Source organism: Chelmon rostratus, chromosome 2 (assembly GCF_017976325.1).
Source record: "Chelmon rostratus isolate fCheRos1 chromosome 2, fCheRos1.pri, whole genome shotgun sequence".
NCBI lineage: Eukaryota > Metazoa > Chordata > Actinopteri > Chaetodontiformes > Chaetodontidae > Chelmon > Chelmon rostratus.
In genome coordinates, this window is record NC_055659.1 from 16534177 (window position 1) to 16558626 (window position 24450).

General features: G+C 42.6%; 2 protein-coding genes across 2 annotated transcripts; one reads left to right on the forward strand and one right to left on the reverse strand.

The window, feature by feature from the left end:
* The first annotated feature begins 598 nt into the window (after positions 1-598).
* Positions 599-5370, forward strand: LOC121617003 (RNA-binding protein 15-like). The gene has a single exon (XM_041951957.1). It carries the CDS (start codon positions 737-739, stop codon positions 3260-3262), a length of 2526 nt encoding a protein of 841 aa, XP_041807891.1. The 5' UTR covers positions 599-736; the 3' UTR covers positions 3263-5370.
* A 12586-nt stretch (positions 5371-17956) lies between these two features.
* On the reverse strand, positions 17957-19486 carry LOC121623857 (amphoterin-induced protein 1-like). The gene has a single exon (XM_041961349.1). The coding sequence runs from the start codon at positions 19484-19486 to the stop codon at positions 17957-17959; it is 1530 nt and encodes a 509-aa protein (XP_041817283.1).
* Positions 19487-24450: the final 4964 nt, after the last annotated feature.

Genomic DNA, 24450 nt, shown 5'->3' on the forward strand with positions numbered 1-24450 from the left:
AATGCATAATTTTCTATAAGATCATCAGGTGTTTGTAGCATCACTACATATCTCTTAAAAGTCAACTTTTCATGAGCTTGGCTTCAGCTTTGTGACTATGTTTTTTCCAGCTAATTCAAGAGGATTTTTAAAGAATTTATTAATCTTAAGAAGGAGGAGAATTATGTCCCTCCTCTAACTTAAATTTGGAGCTGTTTTCCTGCAATGTATAACTCAATGCACTATCAGTGTCCTTACTTCAAGGACACCATGCAGCCTTCCTGTACAAATACTTTACCAGAACAATTAGTTACACAAACTCTGTTATTCTATACTTATATATGACAATCAATTCACTGTATTTGAATTAATATTAACTAATTCAAAACGAAGATTAGTTTAATCTAAATCGGCCCTTCGTCACAATCACAATCTTTCCGTCATTTTCATATCAACTTCTGCCTTCAGGACCGCTCTTTGACCCCACAGCAGAGCCGCACCCTTGTTTATTATAGGCGAGCGGCCTTCCTGTTCACACGAGTGACAACCCGCAAAGCCAATCATCTTCTTCTACAGACGTATGGGTGGGACTTCCTGTGCTATAGTCCAAGTAGTCCAACATGGCGGTTCTGTTGCTCGCTTAGAGTGTAGTGGAAACCGCGACAAAGTTGAGTTAGTTTAGGTATATTTCAGTAGCAGGGAGGAGGCATATTCACACAGATTAGTGTCTGTAAACTGCACGTATCGGCTGGTGGAAATGAAGGGGAAAGAACGATCGCCGGTGAAGAAACGCTCCCGGGCACCAGATGATAGCAGAGACCGAGGAGGAAGCCACCCGAGCGGCAAGAAGACGGGAACCCTGTCGACGGTTGGAAGCAACAACGGCAACGGCTCTGCTCAAAGAAGAACTTTGCACAGTGATAAAAGAGACATGAGGGATTCAGACGGACACAATTCATCCAGTCGGGCTGGTTGCGGCTACGACTACGGAGTTATTTCGGTGAACAAGCCGTACGGCGGCGCTGACATCGCCGCGGAAACATCCAGGTCCGGTTCACGCAGCGACACTCGGCCTCCGTCAAACCCCGAAAGTGAGTACAAGACTCTCAAAATAAGTGAACTGGGCTCTCAGCTGAACGACGAGGAGATAGAGGACGGACTGTTTCATGAGTTTAAGAGGTTTGGGGACGTGAGTGTCAAAATTTGTCGAGAAAACGACGAGAGGGTGGCGTTTGTGAACTTTAGGAGGCCCGATGACGCCCGGGCGGCCAAGCACGCCCGCGGGAAGTTGGTGCTGTACGACCGGCCTCTGAAAATCGAGACGGTTTACATGAACAGACGGAGAAGCCGCTCCCCTGTTTCAAAAGACGGTTTCCCTTCAGGCCAGAGGCATCTCCACTCCCAGAGACCTCTCTCTCCCACTGGTTTGGGATACAGAGACTACCGGTTACAGCAGCTGGCGCTGGGCCGTCTCCCCCCTCCCCCTCCCCCACCTCACGTAAGAGATCTGGAAAGAGACAGAGAGTTTTCAATGTACGATGCCAGGAATAGACCCCCCTTCATCCCTGAATGTGCTGTTTACCGTGAGGAGGACCTGATGAACCCTGAGGATGACCAGAGGGCGAACAGGACTTTGTTTCTGGGCAATCTGGACGTCAGTGTGACAGAGAGTGACCTGAGGAGGGCCTTTGACAGGTTTGGGATGATAACAGAGGTGGACATAAAGCGGGCAGTGAGAGGCCAGAGCAGCACCTATGGATTCATCAAGTTTGAGAACCTTGACATGGCTCATCGTGCCAAATTGGCCATGTCGGGGAAAGTGGTGGGCCACAACCCGATTAAAATCGGCTATGGTAAACCTACTCCCACGACCAGGCTGTGGGTGGGTGGCCTTGGACCCTGGGTTCCACTCGCTGCACTGGCCAAGGAGTTTGACCGCTTTGGCACCATCAGGACTATAGACTACAGGAAAGGTGAGGCGTGGGCTTACATCCAGTATGAAAGTTTAGATGCTGCTCAAGCTGCATGTACTCACATGAGAGGCTTCCCTCTCGGTGGCCCCGACCGGAGACTCAGGGTGGACTTTGCGGACACAGAGCACCGTTACCAGCAGCAGCAGTACATGCAGCTCCCCCTTCCCCTGCCGCACTATGACTTAGTTCCCGAACCCTTTGCCCACCGCCTTACTGACTCAGTGAGAGTGAGAGAAAGATCCCCTCCACTTCCTGCTCGCTTCAGAGACAGAGATTTATACACCAGCGCTGAATGGTCTGGCCTGGGTGTCCACGACAGAATCCGAGGGGCAGGCTTCGACCCCATAGATCGTCTGGAGAGGCGTTCCCGTGAGACCTGGTCAGTCGAGCGTGAGTTCCAAAGTAGAGATCTAAGCCGCAAAAGGAGACATTTGGATGATGGCTGCCGGCTGGATCACTCACCTGACATCAGTGACTATAGCATGCGGCGTCATGGTAGCTCATTAGAGCGCAGCCCTGGAGGGAGCAGCCGAGATGGGGGACGCTACAGTGATCCTGAACGCCTGCCTCGCTCTGGCAGAACCTCCCCCATCAGAGAGCGCCAGGATACTGGCTTTGGGGGCAAGAGAAGAAAAACCCTTAGCCCGGCTGAGCCAGGCTCCTGCTCTGAGAAGGACCACAAACGCAAGGCCAGTGACTCATCTAAGAGCCCAGCGAGAAAGGAGGATCGCTCAGGACACCCTTCCTCCTCTTCCTCCAAATCTGGCCAGCAGGCTAAGCCGGCAGCTGGAGGCCAGAAGCTGAGTCAGGCCTGGCAGGGTGTCCTCCTGCTGAAAAATAGCAGCTTTCCCACATCACTGCACCTGCTGGAGGGAGACATGGAGGTGGCTACCAGCCTGCTTGTGGAGGGCACCACAGGAGGTCAAGTGTCCCAGCTGAAGATCAGCCAACGCCTGCGCCTGGACCAGCCTAAGCTAGATGAGGTTTCTCGTCGCATCAAGGCCGCCGGCTCCAGCGGATACTCCATCCTCCTGGCCGTGCCGGGGAAATCTGAAGATGGAGGTGCACAGGATGCCAGCAACTCCACCGAGAGGCCACTGAAGAACCTGGTCTCCTACTTGAAGCAGAAGGAGGCGGCCGGCATCATCAGCCTTCCTGTGGGAGGCAGCCGTGACAAGGACCACGGAGGAGTCCTTCACGCTTTCCCCCCATGCGAGTTCTCGCAGCAGTTCTTGGATGCCTCTGCCAAAGCCTTTGCCAAATCAGAGGACGACTACATGTTGATGGTCATTATCAGAGGAGCATCGTGAAAAAAGTTCAAATTGTAAATGTCACAATCTCATAAACTGTTAAACTGTGATTTATAAAAGCAGGGAGAGGTTAACAAAGCAGAGGACCAGCTAGATTCTATCTCATCCTGCTGAAGGGTCATAGAAATGACAGTCACATTGAATTGAATTAATTTTGATGAGTTGGATTTGATTATTGATACAGGTGACTTCTGCCAGTTATCAGATACATGTACATTACTTGAAGGGTACTCTGCTTCAGAGCAAGTAATTCAAAGCAAGTTCTACAGTTCTGTGAATCAATACTATATGTTGCCTTATCTTATTTCAAAAGAAACACATTTCCTTCATGTCCTTTCATGCAATGCCTGCCTTTAACAGAAAAGGAATTTAAGATCCAAAAGAGAGTATTTAGCCTTCATTTTATCTGTACTCAGCATAGATTGAAATGGTCAGTGTCATCATGTTTCTAGTACTGTAATTTGTACAGCCAACCTATGACAGAATTAAAACAAACTCATGTACATAGAAATTTTCTCTTGATTATGGAAATATGTTTGCTCTAAAGCTTTACCCATTACTCATTAATAGGTATATTCCAGATGTGCATCTGTATTACTTTCTGCTGACCCAGTAAACATTTTGAATACTTCCTAATTCAAAGTTTCATGATGACAGCTTTTCTATTTTTGCCAGTTTGGGCTAGATCAGCTTAAAGCTAAAGAAAAGTCGTGGAAAAATGGACTCTTCTTTCTTAATTTACTTTTGGATATGTTAAAATACATACATGCAAGCCTTAAGGGTCATAGTGTAGTGGATTACAGTAATATTAATGCTCCTTTCTGAGCCACGTCTGGAGGTTATGTGACATTACAAGGTGAAATGAATTCCTGTCTGTGTTTCAACACCAGTACATGTATGGAGGGGTGGACACAAGCAGCTAGCACCTGCACATTATAATGCAGTTAAATACAATAATAATGAAAAGAACACAGCATTTATGAAGACAACTATATTTATTTTTTGTTGAAATTATGTTATTTAGGAGACTTGAAGATCTGTGTTTATTTCGGACCTGAAGGTGTTGTATTGAACTGCATTATGTTATAATATTTAGTGCTGATATATGTATTATTGATTAAGCTATGCTTTCTTGATTAATCAATTAAATATTTGTAGAACAACAGAAAATAATGACCAAAATCCATATTTACAGAAACCATTCAGTGTGCTGTGATTTAAGATGAGAAAATAGGCAAATATACACATTTGAGAATCTAGAACCACGAAATGTTGCAATTTTGCTTGAAAAATTGACAAATTTGTCATCCAAGTATCAGATTTGCTGCTTATTAATTATTTGTCAATCAACTAATCATTTCAGCTCTAAATATTATTACTGTGGAGTTGAATCAGCTCCTCTTAACCTAAACAAATCTGAACGTTAACGGCTGTAAAAAGCTAATAGGTCTGTTTTGAGTGGCATTATATTGTAAAGGGTTGCTGTTGTGTCCGTCCCTTTTATGTTGTACTTTTATTGGTATCATATTCAATTTGGTTGAACAATGATTGGTTGATTAATTTATTCACTTTTCCATGTTAGAATCCACCAAGTACAATAACTACCCCAACAAAGCATGTACTGTTGAAAAAAGATGATGTAACCTCTAAATTAAGTGCTATATGTATGCCATGCAGATCTCTAATAACTGACCAGGAGTCAGTATGTAGAAAATATTGCTATGCTATCAGTGGACTGTGATAAAAAACCTCGGAATGAATCGTAGGAGAGAAGGCCGCCCTCCGGTGGCCTTACACGCCTTCCTCTGAAAGGACAGTTAATTATGGTTTTCATGGTTTGATTTGAGTTCTGTGTTTCAAATGGAGAGAAAAAAAGATTTGTATACTCAGGATATCTGGAGAGAGAAATGGAGAACATCAGTGCTCATGGGCCTAGGAAATATACCTGTCAGAAAAAAAAAAACGCCAAGTGCAACATGCACTTGATTTTGTCTCAATAAATTTACTCTTTCGTGGGAAACACACGTGCCTCGGAAGACAACTTTTGTGACCTTTTCTGTTCTTGGAATTGTCTATCAAACTCTAAAGGCTTTATCACTTTGACAGCAGGAGCTTTCCCGGCAGAAAGGAGAGGAAGTGTGAGAATCGAGGGAGGTCAGCCTCTCAGTTCTGTGTTTTCATTCTGTTGATCATCAGTTGTTGAATGACCTCTTTGTGACCTTCATTCAAATTGAAATTTGGCCATACTAGAATACTTTTTCAGTCCGTCTGCGAAGGCGAAGCTAGAGTCACTGTGTCTCTTACGCCTCAGTCGCCTCTGGCCTGTGTGACCAGAGGTGTGGCTGAGAACCATCATCCGTCTGGTTTGTGCCGGAATCACCAGGGTCGTCTCCATCTTGACGGCCTCTCAGCGGAGGCACAGCAGCGTTTTTCATCTTTCATCTGGCTCCAGCAGCGTGGGTTCAGCGGCTGCAGCGGCTCGAGAAGGAGAGAAGTGTTCATGTGTGTAGTTGCTTATTGTTCTTGCATTGGAGTTTTGAAGGAAGATCTCTGTGCTAGGGCCAGACTTCAAATGTGTCTCATCCCGTGCCGGAGAGGAGGTCGAGACAGCATCCGCTTTGTTTGCCATAAAATGGAAAGGAAACGCAACAGAAGAGAAAACATTGCCTTTGCAGGGAATCCTAATCTTTAGTAGATATGTTGATCTGATTTGCACACTTTAAAAAACGATTCTGTGCCAATCTGCTTATGAAAGCAAAGTGAAGAGTTTCCTGCTATCATTGAGTCAGAATCTCCTGCAGGATGTGTATCATGAAGATGCTGCTCTTGCTCATCGCTGCTCCAAACTAAAGGGACCTGAGCAGCTTCCCTGGGCGTCCACACAGTGGGTGCCACAGCTGGGATTCAAGCTTACCTGGAGCCCTGAGGCGTAGCAGGTTTGAGTGTCACCCTTGCTGCTCCTGCTCCTGCTCCTGTTCCACAGGTGACGTATTAAGATGGCCTTAACTACTGATTTGGGTACGTATTCAAATGTTTAAGACTACTGCAAACATACTAAGCTGATTAGAATGTGAAAATATGTCCAAAAATGACTAAAATTGAATGTCCCTGAAGTTTGTGTCGAGACAGTCTGAGATCTAATGTTAAAAAAAGCAATTTGTCATGTGTCCTGTCAGATGGCATCTTTCAGTAACTCTGATCTTATTTAACAGCAGCAGTACCACAACGTAATGTTTTTTGCTTCAGGAAAAGTGTGAAAGTCATATCACCAAATGTAGTCGAAATTTCAGTATTAAGTATAAAAGTTGAGGGCAGAATGACCTATTTGAGAGTTTTATATACAATAATTGGATTATTATCACTGTTGCATTTACACATTCACTATTTCATACTGTACGCTGGGTATATAATGACAGCACAGTGTATTTTATGACATATGTTTTGTATCATCTTCCCTCTGCAAAATAACCAGCAACCAGCTAGTATTTAAGCAAATATACCTCATTACCATCAGACACTGGTCATACCTGAATATCAGTAAGTAGCAGCAGAAGGAAACCAGAGGCCAAATAGTCTCCGCTTGAGTTACTCACAAGTTAGCTGCAAAAGCTGCAAAATAATGTAATGTTCAGTATCAAAAATCATGAAATCATATGCCAAATGTGGGAAAACAGCATTAGTAAACAGGAACGGAGAGAAGATGGTTAATGGAATAGCTGGCATCTACTGCAGAGCACCTGTCTGGGCAGAAAAGGTTTAGATGACCTGTAATCGCTCATCAGCAGGAGCACACAGGGGGACAGCCTGAGCCATCTGTGTGCGTGATGGGTGTTAAACAACAACAACTTCCTCCAGGATAATCAAAGTGGTGTAATTCATCATACAGTGGTATGTCGCCGATGTAAACTTTGTGCCACAATGTCACGTTTAGAGTTCTGTAAATACAAATAGTGTCAGAGTGTAATGAGTTTGATTGGAGATGATAGCATGCGGACAGAGATCGTGAGGTATATCAGGAGGTGTTGAGCATTTGAAAATGTTCTGCAGTGAGAACATTAAAAGGAAATGTCTCAGCCCATTCAGACAGCACTGAACAGTGAATGTGCATTAACCTCACCTGAAGCTAAGAACTAACAGTTGAATGCAGCTGAGCTAACTGGGAGATCAGAGCAGTGAATGTCATTTAATCTACGATATTTTGGCTGAACCATAAGGGACAGTGAGGTCATGCGAAGAAGTTTAAATTTGTATTATAAAAGCTATTTGATCGAGAGGACAGAGATGGACATAAACACATCAAAAAGTTACTTCAAATGGACCATAATAAGAAAGAAAATACTGGTTTGACAAAATGTATTTAATTAAAAAACAAGTTATTTGTAATTTGACGACACAAAAATAAATTCTGTACAAAACTGATGCTCTGTTTTAAGCATTGAGTAGCCTCAGTAGAGCTAATTTCCCACATCATAGATTTGCCAATCAGAATACATCTTAGTGGTGGGAGGCTGTGAACTCAGGGTTGGCCGCTGGTTTCTGTCAGTGAAACTGACCACTGACTGACTGACTGCATTAACAGCCAATTGAAACGCAGGTGGCTGAACTCAACAGTTCGGCCACAGACGCACTAGTTATTTCAAATGACGACATGGGCAGATATTCTGATGCCTTCTTCAGTAGTGGTAAATATAAGTACAGTGGAGTGAGTGAAGGGCTGAGATATCCAGCTTTACCTGGCAACCAGTGCAAAAGAGTCGGAACAGTGGAATTAAAACAGAGTGTGATACTGTGCAAAATAGGAGAAGAGTGTGATTAGGCTAATTGTTGTATAGCTTTATCTGCAGTTTAAACCTGGCAGACAAAAATGTGTCTTTTATTTGAGAATAAAACTACATATAAAATGATGTATTTGTGTATTAGAAATACTTAAGATACAAGCTCTTAAAGTAAGTTGTTACACATTGTCTTATTTTTTCTGTCTACCAAATGATAAAATACTCAAAATTAACTAAATACATTAATTGAAGTACTGCCCATCTTTGGTAGAGGATCTGATTGGACCACATAAACAATCTCTTGTATTCAGTGTGTGTGTATGATCAGTGTGAGGAGTTTTAAAATTGGCCACACTTTTTGTATCCTGATTCTACAGCAGGTGTAGGCGAACAAGTCATTAAGTCATAGTGAATACAGTGTTTATTTAGTTTTTAGTTTTTTTCTTCACTTTTATACTTTTGCAAAGCTTTTATGAATTTCCTGGACTATATGGTGCCTGATTGCTTTTTGAACATGAACTGGTCATAATTAAAATGTTGAGTATTTCAGGTTGTCGTGTCAGCATGGAGGCGAGAAATGCAGCAAACTCTTGGGTCCTCTTTGAAAAGACTCGCATTAAGCTGCTGCAGGGAGACTGAATGAGCTCCACACAGCTTTACTGGACTCGAGGGAGGGTACGAAAAGTCGCTGCACATTTGAGGAATACAGCAGACAGGAGAAACTGCCTTGGTGAGTGTGATTTAACTTCTCGTGTTTATACCTTTTAGTATCTTATGTTTCTAATTGTGTTTGATTTGTGTTTGAATAAAGGCAGATATGCTTGAGACATATTCTGACGTTGTGTCTTTTTTCATGACATCCGTCCTGTTGGAGTATTTAGAGATTTTTAAACCACAGGATGCATTTGTCTGGTCTGGTTTTCAGACTCAGTCCTGCAGAGGGCAGAGCTGCACGGAACAAAATTAAACTACCAGAGAACATGAACAGAAGACGTACATAGAGGGAGAAATAGTGCACTCAATCAGTATTTCTAATGCTAACGTGATAAGCTTATTCAGATGATATACGGTTGACATTAAACTGATATCACACTGTCAATAACAGGCATTTCATCTTTATTTTAGATTTATTCAGATTCAAGGTTTCTCCTCTCACACATTGTCTCCTGCCCTGCAGAAAGAACTAACATTTAAGTGAATTGAGTCAATTAAATTCAGCAACAAGGAGAACGCATTACTTTTTGGTGCAGAGGGACCTTTTATAGTTGCTGCATGCAATAATACATTTCTTTTATATATGTACACAACGTAGATGAGAAAAGTGAACAGAAACTCAGCCCAGTCTGGGGAAGGTCCAACCTCACCACCACCTATAACACCTACATGCTTATGGCAATTTGTTTCAGTTATAAAAAAAGGAGAGCATGTTTTATTTAATTGTCTGCTGAATGGCAGCTTCACAGCCTGATGCAGGGAGACCTGTATTAAAAATCTCCCCACCACCAAAAACTGAAAAGACTGAAACTGAAAACACGCCTGTTAGTGTACAACAGACATTTTCATCTAACAACTTACAATATGTACAACAAATGTACACACAAAATAGATAAAGACATATGTTTTTTATTATTCAATTCATTTGGAGAAATTACTAACAGAAATAGCCGAATTTAATGATGAAACACGTTATTTGGCAATTTAAATAAAAAAAAAAAATACTGTTAAAACATTGATGTTTATTTTATTTTAGTTGAGTCTTTATTTTAGCTGAGTGTGATTTCTGTCTTTAAATAAAGAACTGAGTACACTTACATTATGTTCTTAACACTAACTTGATGGACATTTAGATTAAAGAGCATAAGAAAAACATGCTGAGCTACCATTGTTTCCTTTGTCTGAATTCACTCATTCGCCACACTGCGATTAGTTTGTTTAGTTTGAACTCTGTGTATGAAAAACCTGCTCGTGTGCGTGAGGTCTTTATTGGGTCACTTTGGAGATAATGAAGTGTGCCTTTGTGTTGCTGGCCGCTCGGCCTGTCTCACAGGGTCTTCTCAGGTGAGATACACAACAAACATACATGTACTTCTGATAAAATGAAACTTTTATTGAATATACAGAATGTGGTCACTGATGGTGTTTTACACAGTGTCAGTGTATAAGGCTTAAATACAGTCTAGTGGTGAAATGTATTATTTGAATATAATGATTAGGTCAAATTAAACTGCAAACCATCTGTCTCCAATAACTTACTTGACACCAGATTCAGGCTGTCCCATCATCTTGATCTGTGTTATCCTGCTGTTAGATTTTTCCCCTCCTCTTTGATGAAAGGACTGTAGGGCCCAATAATAGACAAATTAGTTGAGAAGAAAATAGCTTCCACGCAGATAAGGACGTGTGAAAACCAGCAGAACATCCACTCCAGCACAGACCTCATGTTGTGATAATAAATGATTTTGCATCAAAGCACTGAACTGATTTTTTTTAATTTCATCATGTGATTCTCAGAGTTGGTCCATAGATGCTGGATTAGTGACTTTAATTGATTAATACATTCAATAGAGTAAATTAGCCCGGATGCAGGACGCATTAGTCAGTCTGTTCAAGATTTTGGTAACATTTACTTTGGTAACTACTGAGCAGGCTTTAAGAGCACCAAACTGTCAGTGTGTTGTTTGTTCAGTTCTGTGTGTGATAAATATTACAGCTCAAAGGCCTTCAGCAGGAATGTTAGACTTTCGAAAGAGAGCAACACATCAAGCAAGACGAGGTTCAGGAGGTAGAGCGGGTTGTCCATTAATCATAAGGTTGACGGTTCAATCCCCAGCTCCCTCTGTCCAAAGTGCTTTGGATAAAAGTGTTATATAAATGCAGCCATTCATCGTCAAACAGCCCTCTGAGAGTTCCTGACCTTCTCTAGCTCTGAACACCATCGTTTATTTTTTCTAAGTCACTCACAGGCTGAAACTCCTTTTAAGGAAATGTTCTGCAAAATGCTTGTGATTGGGCTTCCAGATCAGCTGGAATAAAGGACGTGCTGCAGGGTTTATGTGGTGTTAACGGGGCCAGTTTGTCTGTTCAGGATTCCCCTGATGAGAGGGAAGTCAGCCAGGCAGCCGCTGGAGGAGCGAGGCCTGTTCGAGGAGCTTTCCAAACAGCCCTGCAGAAACGTGAGCGTGGTGCCCATCACCACTGAAACCACTGTGTACTCTGCCCTGTCTCACCTCTCACACAACAGTGGATCTGAAGCAGAGAGCGCCGGACATGAGGCCATAAAGTTGAGGAGGAAACATTAATATTACATTTATGAGCAGCTGCTGACCAGTGGTGGAAAGTAACTAAGCACTTTTACTCAAGTAATGTACTTAATTACAGCTTTAATGTACTGGTACTTAACTTATTTTATGATATACTTGTACTCCATTACAGTTCAGAGGGAAATATTGCTTTAATATTATAATTACAATTATTTTTTAAATAATTATAATTTTACATAAAAAACACATTAAAAGTCACATAATACAATATACAGTTAAAGATTAAACACCTGTGGTTCCCAACTGTTTTGGCTTGTGGTCCCTCACAAAAATGTTGGAGCTTCTTGTCATGTTTCACGTGTCTGTGGGTTGTTATGAGTTGCTCTAAACTTCTCACATTATTTCAGAATTATTGGAGGCCCAACAAGGTGAAATGATCCATTATTTCACAAAGACACACTTAGAAAATTAACAGTTGTATCGAATGGCTTTTTTAAATGTTAATATATCATTTGTTAAGCCATGAATCATTTAGGCCATTGTTAGGAACACTTTCTGCTTTAGAGAGCATCCATAATTCATTAATATGGAAATATTAATTATAAATATAAAACATAATAAATATAAGTATTTTCGATAATGTATATTCTCCTTCACTATAACTTTCTTTATCTTTACAGCTCTTTAATTCATCAGGTCCACCCCTATGATGGATAATTCAACTGATTATCTTCTAAAAATATATATATATATTGCCAAGTTGTTTGCAACCCCAGACCCTATGCCTCATTATAACGTGATAAATCCATAACCCCTTGTTATTGGCATGAATGATAAAAGGACTGTGGGCTGGATGTTGTGCAATTTAAGAGTTTGCTAAAGGAAAAAGCATGATCCACTGAAAGAGGATAAACAGCAGGCAAAAGGGATTTTCCACAACCCGACAACCTTTTAGAAATTGTTTGAATGATTCATGGCTTGATAAATGATAACCAGAATTGTATATTCAAGTGTGTGTCTTGATGCGTACAAGAAAATCACTGGATCTCAACATGCTTCAGCACAGTGCAGAGAACAATTTTACAGGATGATTTAGATGCAAAAAGCTAAAGAGAAATGTCAAGCTGAACAAATATATGCAAACTTACACATGCAGTATGGTATAGATATTACACACAGGTAAGTAATGCCTGTATAAAATCTAATCTAATGCAACCTAAGGCAGCATCCCTGCAGTAAACCCTACCCTCATGAGGATTATAATGTCCAGTTTTGTATTGTGTTACACTGACAGGTGTTTCCATTATTTTGTCCAAACTCAACACTATAACCTTTGTGAGGGCAGGGTTTACTGCAGGGCTGTTAAATTAGACCGCATTGATTTTAGCTGAATAAACTGGCCACTGAGTGTATTTACAGGGTTGTTGTACATGCATGCAAAGAATACTGGCATTAATATGCTGCAGGTTACTTTATTTACAGAGGTGGGTGTACGTACATAATATTATCATTAAGTATGACTTAACATGATTTGTATATGATTTATTAAGCATTATTAAATGCCTTAACTGCAATATATAAACTGTTAGTGTGTACCATATTAGATAGCGGCACCATTTCTATCAATAAGTAACCTACTCAGACAGCACGTCTGAGAGGAGACTCAGTTCAAAGAGTAGCCTGGGCAGATTTATTTACATATTGCAGTATTTATTTTTATCTATTTTTTATTTTATTAGGCTGATCTGCTGCCTTCAGACATGTTGCCTGTCCTCGCTCCTCAGTCTGCCTCTGGGTGCAGAACAGGGTTTACACCTGGCCCCTGGGATCCGGGTGAGGTGTTCATGCTGCAGTTCGACACTGCCGTCAACATCAGCAACCACGTGGCGGGCTTTGCTCAGGTTGTGTGAATACATGTGAAGAGGTGGGTAGGGTTATCTCTATCAGCGGCTCTTGTCTGTGTCACCACAAGACAGCCTGAGGTATTTAGAGAGAAACTCGCTTTAATTTGATTTACAAAATGTGTGTTTTAGACTTTAAGGTCAGCAAATCTTTGCTGTAAATTTAAATGCTTCAAAATTCAACCCAAATATTTGACTGTGTCATGGATCTGTGCTTTGGTGGCCACTAGGTGGCAGAGGACTCACTGAGCTGCACGTTCAGTCACTTCACCATTCATTTGATTCTCCTGGGAGGGGCCTGAGGAGAGGATGAGTCATCTTACTTAGAATTCAGTCTCTATAACACAGAAGCAACTGCCAGTCATTCATTGTCAACAGGCGCCGGCTTACATTCATGCCATCTGTGTCTGTGATGTTCAGTGATCTGAGGTTTCCTTTAGGCTGCTGCATTTGTTCTAATTATAATCTGTGACTTAATATCCAACAGGGATGCGTCATTCAGCTCTTTTCCATTTTAGCACGTGCATCGAGACACAGATGAGCGATCGTTAACCCCCTCATGCCTCTTATGAACACATTTGCGTTTAGTATTTTTACAATGAAATACTTTGCAACTCTGAATTCAATACTGCATTGTTGCAGTGCATTTCCCCAGATGGTTAAACCCAGTTACACACACCTGACTGGTGTTGCATGTAGTGTGGGTAAACCTGGTAACATGAGACAGCAGCTACTGAAACAGGGAGCACGGACATCCCTGCAGACCTCTTCAATCATTCATCCTGCGGAGGAGTTGCAGGGCAACAGGTGAGGTTCCACACTGCAGCATCTGCTAGAAAGATGGAGCGAATTCTTTCCAGAAATTAACCCCCTTCAGAAATGATTCTGCACACTTTTGCTGCACTGTCACATGAAGAAGTGTGATGCAGCGTGTTCTGCACAGTGATCATGTTTACTGCCACAATTACACAACATCAAGTTAACATTTTCTAACTAAAATCAGAGACCTAAATTGTCTGAGGCGATATCGCACTGTACATAAACAGGCAGAGGGGAGTGAGTACAGACCAGAGTGCACAGCCTGCTCAGGGACATCCTGCGGCCAACAGCCCAAATAAGGGTGAAAAGCCTTAGAAGAAAGCAAGTGTGAGGGACAGGCACAATAAAACTGACTCCCTGGGTGAACAGTCTCTGCTCCAGTGATCTGTGTGGTCTCCCATTTCACCCTCAAGTGCACAAGTCATTAGTGTAACACAAAAGCTGATGTCAGCGGAGCTCCACGCTAACTCGGCCGGCTGAGGCCTGATCAGACGATCAAGATTTTGACGCATTTTGGGAAATTCATGTTCTTTTTGATAATTAGATGAGGAGATTGACACCACTCTCATATCTGCATGGTAAATATAAACGTGCTGCAGCTGGTTAGCTTAGCGTAGCATAAAACCTGGAAACAGGAGGAAACAGCAAGCCGGGCTCTGCGCTAAGAACACAAAGTCTGCCTACCAGCAACTCTACAGCTCATTAATTAACATGTTCGTGTAATTCAAACAAATACTGAGCAGAAATATTGTGGTTTCACAGGTTATGTGACTATTTCATGACAGAGTGCAGTGACTTCCTGGAGTCCTGTTGTCACAAACGTGTCATGCTCTTTACAGACCAAACCAAGGGGATATAATATATTAATCAGTGAGCTTTAGAGGTGCTGGTATGCAGATTTTGTTGCCCTCTGGCAGAGCCAGGCTCGCTGATTGCAACTGTTTCAGTTTTAATGCTAAGCTAAGCTAACTAGCAGCTGGCTGTAGCTTCATATTTAACACAGAGGCATTACAGTGGTCTCGCTCCTCTCATCTTAGTGTGTTTCCCAAAATGTTGAACTGTTCTTTTAACTTTATAAAAGTTTTGCAACTGCAGCTTTGTTCAATACATTCAATAAATTCACCTGAGAGGAACACAGTGGACAATATTCACTCTTTGTTGCCATGTTTTTGTACTTTATGAAATACAGGAACAATACAATGATAGACAATAATTAAATACAGTAAGTCCTTATACAGGATTGCATATATTAAAATATAAGTTTGTGGCTTAACACAGAAAGTCAGTGGCCTCCACATACTAATGATAATATGTTATGACTGTAGGTTATTAATTCTCAGCATGTAACTCAGTCTTTGGGTTATAAATAATTATCAGAGGAAAAAACAACATATATACAACATTAGCACACAGTGGGTACGAGCCCCTTTTGAGAGACATAATTCAATGATGTAGCTACAGGTACATGATAATGCTATTAGACTACAATCACAATGTCATGACAATTTTCAATGCTACAAGTGCACATAGACGTTTGATTAAGTGTGTTGATCCACATAAATTGTCTTGAAAAAGCACCACGAGAAGGGAAAGGATAAAAATAATGGTTCTTTCAAAATAAAAGTCAATTTTCTGTCTGCACATTGCTACATCTATTGGTATGTTTTGCTGTTCACTTGCTTCACTGCTACCATGTGTGTGTGTGTGATCAGTAGTGAGCAGCCTGAATTAACTGAGTACAATATGAACTATTTGCACGTAAAGGAAAGTCCTGTTATTATCAGTATGATTAGTTATTAATCTATTAGCTTGAGTGGCTATTATTCCATTATTAGTCAACATGTTACTCTAAGCTGCGTCCTGTGACAATCATTCATCAGCAACAGAGCCAGAGTGAGTTCAGGTTTATGAAAACATCACTTGTACGGGACTCCAGCTGCTGTTTTTCGCCTGATTTATATCCACATATGCACACTTGATGGCGGCGACACCATTCAAGTTATGATGTGAGCCTCTTAGCGGTAACTTAGCAATGCCACTAAATTAAGACGTGTTTGAAGCACTCCTGCTTCTGTATTTACATTTCATCTGTGTCAGGCAGCCTGCGTGTTGGCTGCACTACCAGCTGCTATTTCTGACTGTGTTTATGAGACTGTTGGCTGGCTGGCTGGCATTTGCTGATTTGTTCAGGGCTGGGCACTAATGCCCAGAAGCATTCGGATGATGGGACTCGCTCTCAGTTGTTTCCCCTGGGCGGATGCTTCCTGGCTGCTATTAAATGTCCAATATGGCAGGATGCACATTAATGTTACCAGTCTGAATCTCACACTAAACACATGGCTTTAAACCGCATCCTAACGCTACTAGGTTTACTTTTGGAACTTGAACTCACTGTCATGTATCCAGTCTGAACTAGAACTGGGATAATAGCATTTTTTGGACATGATTAACCTTTTCTAAACAGCACAAACTGGAGGGCTGAGGCTCAAATCTGCAACCAGAAGACAAAACCTGGAGCAGCTGCGCTGACAGAGGACAGCTGGGTGACTTAGCTGACTTTGGAATGTTTGTTTAAGCTTTACATGAGCTTCATCTTATTACAGTGCTTACTTTCCTGGACCAGAAACTGTGATATATCTGCAGCCCTCGCTGATGATATTAATGTACCAATAAAGTCTCTGTCAGTGGAGCAGTTCAGTCCCTGATGACACTATACACAGGTGCTCAGAAATAAACCTCCTCTTTCAAAAAGGCATGCATGCATATCAGGCCAAATATGGTTAGAAAAGGCAGACATGCTGCAATCTGGAGGTAAGTTTCTTTGTCTAAGAATTAGCAGCCAATTATTCTGCACGACTGGATCTCATCAATATTAAAAAGGTGTTCCTTTGTTCAATATGTCTTGCTCTATCATGTGATGAAATAACTGGGTGAAACAACTGGCTCATCTGCAATCAATATTTCATGTTCTGTTAATAATCAATTGATGTAAACAACTAGATATCGGTTTCAGGAGGATCTGCAGTGTGTATGTGGTCATTGTGATATGAGTAAATGCCACAACACTGGGTGAAGTCTGGTGCATCTGAAAACCTTTTCTTAAGTGACTTGGTTGATGATTCTGTAATTATGCTGAATCCAGAATAACTTAAAATAGACCTGCATACAAGGAAGTATTTAAAAACACACACGATTAATTGACTGTTAAATCACACTCAAATCTAAAAAAAAAATGAATAGATAAAATTGCATAAGAGTTATCCTCACAGCATCATGCACCGCAAAGGCTGACAAAACCAAACAGGAATGTAAAACATAGCATAAATATTACCCATCTTGCAGCAAAGATGCTGCGATCCCCAGTGCGCAAACAAAAGCTGGATAACTTTCATTGAAAGTGCAGCCTCAGGATATTCACAAGCCTGTTAGACTGAGGAATAACACCAAAAATGCTTTAATGCTGTTTGTTGTCTCTCAGTAATTAGTGCTGAGGGTTGGTGGGTTTTCTTCCATAAGAAAAGGCAACAAATACTTCAGACTCTTACTTGCATAGCAAATTCTTGCAGGGCCGGCCAATGATTTGCAGTAAAAGTGATACTATTGAAAATAATCAGTGAAAAATTTGAATCCTGTATGACAACTGCATTAAATGCCTTCGATAAAGAAAATATAGGTCACCAATGAAGTAACCACATTTCCTGGCATTATAAGAAGGTTTTTAAATTGTTTTCATCAAGACATTGCACCAATAATGTATTTTCTAACTGCTCTAAGAGTACATGCTACTGCAACAGTGCCACGAGCCGAGTCAACTAAAGCTTTAACTTACTTTGGAAGATGGTAACTTTATAATCTTGTACACATTCAAAGCACACAAACCTCTGTGGAGCAGCCACATGGCTCGAGCCGTCACTGTCTTGCAGGCTGAGCGCCTGACTTTTACACCACCATGGGGGTATCGGAGCACACAGAGCTGACAGACGCTGCATCAGACCTCCTTCTCTCCCTGCTGTCCCCCTGCCACTCTTCGTCTTCTTCGCCTATCGGGTTCAACCGCCCGTTCTGCTCCAGCTGGTCCTTGGGTTCCAGGAAGCCCACGTGTCTGTAAGGGAAGCCTCCGCCGTCCACTCTTTCCAGCCCTGCCTCATCATGTGAGATGCTGACAGTTGAAGAGTGGAGGCTGTCTCCGGGGTCGTTCTTCTCCAGGCCCTGACCGGGACAACAGGCGCAGCGGCACGGTGTGAGGTAGAGGTAGATGAGAACCATCACTACACTGACCAGGCACGCTACGAGGGTGGTGTAGGCCGTTTTTAGATTCTCCAGTCCACCGCTCATGGTGGAATTAAACACCACTACAGTCACATACAGCGTCTCATTGAAGGAGTCGCTGGTGGCGTAGCAGCTGTAGACCCCTGAGTCCTCGACCTTCAGGGGCCCGATCTGGAGGCTGCCGTCAGGGCGCATCACTGCAGTCTTGTATGCTGGGGACAAGGGGATGTCTCCAGGCAGCGCCCAGCTCTTCTTCATGTCCTTCTGCCTGGTGTCACAGTCCAGGACCAGGAACTGCTCCAGATAGGCTTCCTCATCCATAATTCTGACCTCGCTGCAGTTCAAATAGACCTTGTCCAGATCCAGTATGGCTATTTTGTTTTTCTGTGGGCCAGGTAGCACACAGGTATGGTTGAGCTTGAAGTCAGTGACAGAGCTGAGCTCCTTGAGGTGCCAGCGCGCCACCATGTCGTACATCTCACAGCTGCAGGGCAGGGAGTTGTTGTGGAAGTACAGGCCATTTTTGATCCAGGCGGGCAGAGCCTGAAGCTCATGGAGGGGCAGCGCTTTGATTCGGTTGGAGGACACATCCAGCAGCCTAAGAGTTTCCAGCCGGCTCCGCTCCTTCACCAGCTCCAAGGGGAAGCGTGAGATCTGGTTCTGGCTCAGGTAGAGCCTCTGCAGGCTGACGAGCCCGGAGAAGGCGGAGCGATCTATCTGGGAGATGCAGTTGTTGTAAAGCAGCAGCACCTCCAGGTGCTCCAGCGGCTCGAAAATGTACTCGTCCAGCTGGCGGAGCCTGTTAGAGGAAAGGTCCAGGTAACGAATCCTCGTCACATACACAAACGCCTCAGAGGACAGGAAGTTGAGGCCGTTGTGGCTGAGCAGCAGACTGTGCAGTCTGCTGAGTTTGACGGGCGTCCACTCTGCACGTAGCCTGGTGATGAAGTTGAAGCTGAGGTCCAGAACAGCCGTATATTTTGGAAGAGCGGTGGGAACACTGGTTAGATTCATCTTAGAACAGCTGATGATGTTACTGGCGCACACACAGGTCTTGTGGCAGTCCAGAGGGCTCCCAATAAACTGTGCACTGACTCTCACTGTTGGCAACAATAAAGCCAGAGGCAGCACTGCGAGGAAGCTCCTTCTTTTGAACGCTGCTTCAGAGGTATGGTGGGAAACCCAGAGTGGCCCCCCCATGACAGCAGGATTATCAACAGTCTGGATGAGTTCTGGTCTAGCAGAGAGTCATGGAGCTGTAAGGACAATGAGATCAATACATCAGCACTGTTTTACTCAGGCTCTAATGAAAACTGTGATCTGTCCTTTACATGAGGTGACAATGATGACATTAAAGCTCACAGCACGTCGTGCTCTAATGCACCCCGGGGTGCACTGCAGCAGGGAGGCCGTTACATGGTCAAAAAGTTGTCGTTGGCCAGCAAAAAAATCATCAGAACAGCCATCAGTTCATAAACGAGACTAATCTCGACATCAAACTATTAAATTTCGCATGTTTCATCCGCCACCTGCGACCAAATCTTCTCACTGACTCAGAGACATTTGTCCGGGCCGCCACAAGCGTCTATTACTTTACCTTATGTCGTTTTCTGAAGATCCGAAGAGGGAGAAGGGGGTTCAGCTGTCCGGTGTCGGAGGTGATCCGCTGCAGGACGGTCTCATCCTCTCCTCGAAGCAGCAGCAGCGATCAGCGGTCCCGAGCGGAAAAGCCTCTGCGGTCCTCACTGATGGGCAAATGCAACCATGTGATAGTTGATGTGAGGGGCGCAAACAGCAGAGCAGGGGGTGTGTCACATTTCCTCCCTCTCTCTCTCCCTCCCCTTCTTTCTCCCTCCCTCTCTCTCTCTCATTTGCACATCATTGCCTAATCAAATAAGACACATGATTGAAGAGGTGAATTTCAAGTGTCTTCAGCTGATCAAATACACTGCAGGTAAACTCAGACAGCCATAACAACATCAGCTGATGTCTCTGAGAGCAGCTTTTATCAAACATGTTGAATGTTGCAGCGTGCTAAATGAATTGTCTTTGGGATGAGCTTCGACACTCCAGCAGGACTGATTTTCCCCTTTGTCCTCCCTCTGTCCCCATTAGACCTTCATTATTCTCCCTCATCACATTTCTCCTCAAACAAACGGGCTGCATTCTGGGATGGCGTCTTTCTTCTTCCCTGTAAGGCCTCATTAACAAGCAGTGGCTCATTCGGCGCAATGATGTCTTTAACGATGAAGGCTTTCCTCCTGGTTCGTCTTATTACTCTGGTGAAGGACAGGGCAAACACTCAGTGTGTGTGGGAGCTGCAGCTGCAGCAATCTTTAGCACAGGACGTGATGTGCATGCAGTATGTGGTTAACACATAACACAGGGATAGTGGCCAAATTAACCTGCTATAGGGAGCAAATATGAGATTGTAGGCCCCTCTTTCCTCACACTTTCTGTGCAACGTGTACAGTTTTCTATATTGTAATACTTCGTGGCCTAAGGTTTGCAATATGATAATTTCACACATTATTTTACGAATATGCATCATAAAATAACAACAATGAAGACCTTTTTGGCCACTCAGGGCCAGTGGAAACAAGTTGCTAACAGAACATTGAGACTGACATCACTACAGATTTGATATGTCAAACTTGTTAGCAAACTGTTGCTAAAATTTGATTTAAATCAAAATTTGATTTTGATACAAGATCACACACCGAGACAGGGCCTCAAGATTAGATAATAGAACAGGATTAACAGAACATTAAAGGCGTGGTGAATCATTGTGCAGGTACTGTGCTTTAGCAGTTCTTATTCTCAAAACACATTTCAATTAAATTAGCACAACCCAGGTGACACACAGCAAGCCCAGAGCTTTGGGAGCCTGGTTTGTAATCTGACCTTGTTAGTAATGTGTTGTTATTCACACCAGCTGCCTCGGGATGTAAATTTAGACATAATCCAGCGTGTGCACATTAATGCAAGTGCATTGGCTAAGGACTGTATAGTTGGCTGTGGCAGCTGGGGTAACTTGCAAGCAGTGAGGAGGACTCAAACATTCAGACAAAACGCAGAACGTATTGTTGAAGACATCTCATTTGGTTCGTTTTGAGAGTTACATCTGGCATGCTCAGGCAGGCAGGTAGAATCAGGTGAACAAAGCAGGCAGGGCATAAACAAGGAAGCAGGCAAATGAGTAATGGACAGGAAAGGTTACACCACTGCAGCAGCAAGGCAACACACTGGTACTGAAAACTGGCCTGTATGCTGCAAACTTAATGAGGAAATGAGGGATGGCTGAGCAACTACAGACCTGGTTTTTGACTTGTCATATCAGAAAAAAGTAATCCATGACAATAAGCCAGCATGCACAATACCAGCACCCTGGAACGAGCTCGCCTAAATGGAATGCATCTGTTTATAAAGTTATCAGCTACACCTGTTTTGAAAAGCCAAAATGTCTGCCGGGAATAAGGTCTGAGTGGAAAATGCCAGAGCACACGCGTTGGGATTATAATTGGGGAAAAGGTGAAAAGGGCGACGGTGCAGACGCCAACATGACAGATGACCGTCCAGCTCACATATAGCTGCGCATTAAATTCCTTGTTATCAATCCTCTGAGCCCAAGGTCGCCTCACACAGTGACCCTCACATACAAAGAGATGTGACGATAAAATGGTTGCCAGGTCTGGTTGCTATGGGTGCCAGTGGTAGTAGGGGATGGTGGAGAAAGCAAACAATGGGAGCAACACGTGCTGCATAACACATGTGTTTGTGTGTGTGATATTAACGAGCCTGGGCATCAGTGACAGCGGGAAAGGAAGTTGTGATGTGAGGTGGGACATGCAGCACTCGATGTCGACCTGCGAGTCTTTGATTAAAAGCTTTAAACTGTGACGAGACATCAGGGCACGATTTCAGCGCTGGATCGAGTCTCACAGTGAGGTCTCACTTACAGGACAACGTTACACCGGCCGGATAGCTTACAGAGACTTTATATCAAACCAGAATCGTCGAGTACATTTCCTCAACAGAACTCCTGAGTGAAACTTAAACAATTTTTTGATTGTAAAAAAAGCTTTGCCAATAGTAAATCATAGACATATAATTGTACTCTGACCATTTTTCTTGGTTTATCGGACATCAGACAGCAGATTTCTTATTCGATCGGGGCCTTGGACTGATAGCTGAAGTGATTGCTTCCCTGTTAAATGAACCAGTTTACTCAAAGTCAAATTCTGTATCTTCCAAGCACTTAAATAAATCTTCCTGACTACAGTGTCAATCTTACAGACAAATGTCACTGAAAATATAAATAAATGCATGTATGTAGGAACTTTCTTTTGACAGACAATGGAGAATTTTGAATATAAAAAGCTACAGAGAAACTGACATGACTGCAAAGTCCTCTGTGTCTAGAGTCATACTAATGATTGAAATAAAGAGCTGCTATCATGAATGATAGATGTAATAATAAATAAAATAATAAGAATACAATGATGATGAATAAAGGGTTAGTTCCAGAAATATTCAAACTAAACCCAATCATGATACTATCACCTGTTACCAATGAAGCTGTTTACCTGTGGAATGTTAGAAGTGTAAAGAGGCAGAAAATGGAAATCTTGTGACTTGAGCAAATGTACTTAGTTACTTTCCACCACTGGTCAGCCCGTCCTCCCTCCTTCATTCTGACATGCCCTTCCTTTCCACTCTTGGCTCAAATAAACTCTTACAAATGACAAACACACTTAGACAATCTGAATGTCCCTGATGAAGATGTTGTACAGATACCAGAATATCCTCTGATATCGTCATCATTCATCTTTTTGTCAGATGTCTGCGGGGATCCATGCTTACATCCTCTCCCGAACAGGTTTGAATTACATTGTGGACTCACGAGTGGAGCTCCAAGAGACGGAGAGGGCTCCTGCACAGTGTGTCTCCATTAATTTAATGCATGTGTCATCGTATGCCCTGCTTTCCGGATCAGAATCCAACTGTTCTCCGCTGAGCATTATGGGAGCGAGTGAAGCAGATTGTGTTGTAAATTGAAAAGAAAAATGATGAATCATTTAGAGTGAGCTGTTGAAACGTGAAACATGACGCTCTCACTCTGCTCTACACAACCACATGTTGCCACTTTCCAACCGTTTTCACAAGATAAACACAGCCTTATGTGAAGCTTTGTTACTATGAATCAATGATTTTTGTTTTGTTTTGTTGTAGTCTGCAGTGTTTAACCAATGCTAACTGATCTGACTGAGAATATGGAGATGCATTGTTTTCACTCTGCGACAATAATACACATAATAATTATCTGAGATTCAGTGAGATATGGGGCTGTATTGCTGAGGCCGAGCTGTGCAGGTGCTATGCATGTGCGCCCTCCACTGTATAACAATGTGACATGGATCTCAGTTGCAGTAATTACCCGTCATTACCAGAGTGTTTTTAGAAGCACTCAAAAAAACAAGCACATTATGCTACTTCTGCTGTACAAAGGCACAGCATTGCTGCCGTGATGCAAAGGGATGTGGTCTTTTTCTCTTAAAACTCACAAACACAGCCTCAAATTCCAACCAATGGTCAACAAATCCCATTTAAAGAGCAAAACAATGAATTATAAATTGACCCCACTAACATTCCCAGTGGAGTCAAAGCCTGATATATCTTATTTCTGTGTGACATAGAGCTCCAAATATTGAAAACACATCACTGAGCCACACTATAACTCTGGCATGTTCCTTTATTGTGATTAACACTGGCAGTTTACTTTGAGTCAGTCCCACATACGGCGTCCTGCTGCTGTAAACTCTCACCAACTCACCAAATGTGTATTAATTCACAGATGAAAATATTCCCCAACAAATACACTGTTTTCTCCTTTCTTCATAAAGAAAATATTCTAAACTGATGCAGCCTTTGCTTTAACAGAATACAAATAATTCATTCGACAGTTACAGACTCACTGTTGGACGTTCTCCCATATGCATTATCTTTATTACTGTCTCTTGGCAGTTGTGATTTTTGTCGGCGCGAGTCATGTAAACTCACCTCTCGCTGTCACAACAACAGCCTGTTCACAAAGCCGATTCAACCTGATGTGCATTCGATTGGGAAGTATCAGATAGCAGGGTAGATCTAGGCAGCCGCCTGAT

What these genes read in the sequence shown, in the direction of transcription:
- LOC121617003 (XM_041951957.1), top strand. Translation starts at nt 737, where the DNA reads ATGAAGGGGAAAGAACGATCGCCGGTGAAGAAACGCTCCCGGGCACCA.
- LOC121623857 (XM_041961349.1), bottom strand. Translation starts at nt 19,486, where the DNA reads ATGGGGGGGCCACTCTGGGTTTCCCACCATACCTCTGAAGCAGCGTTC.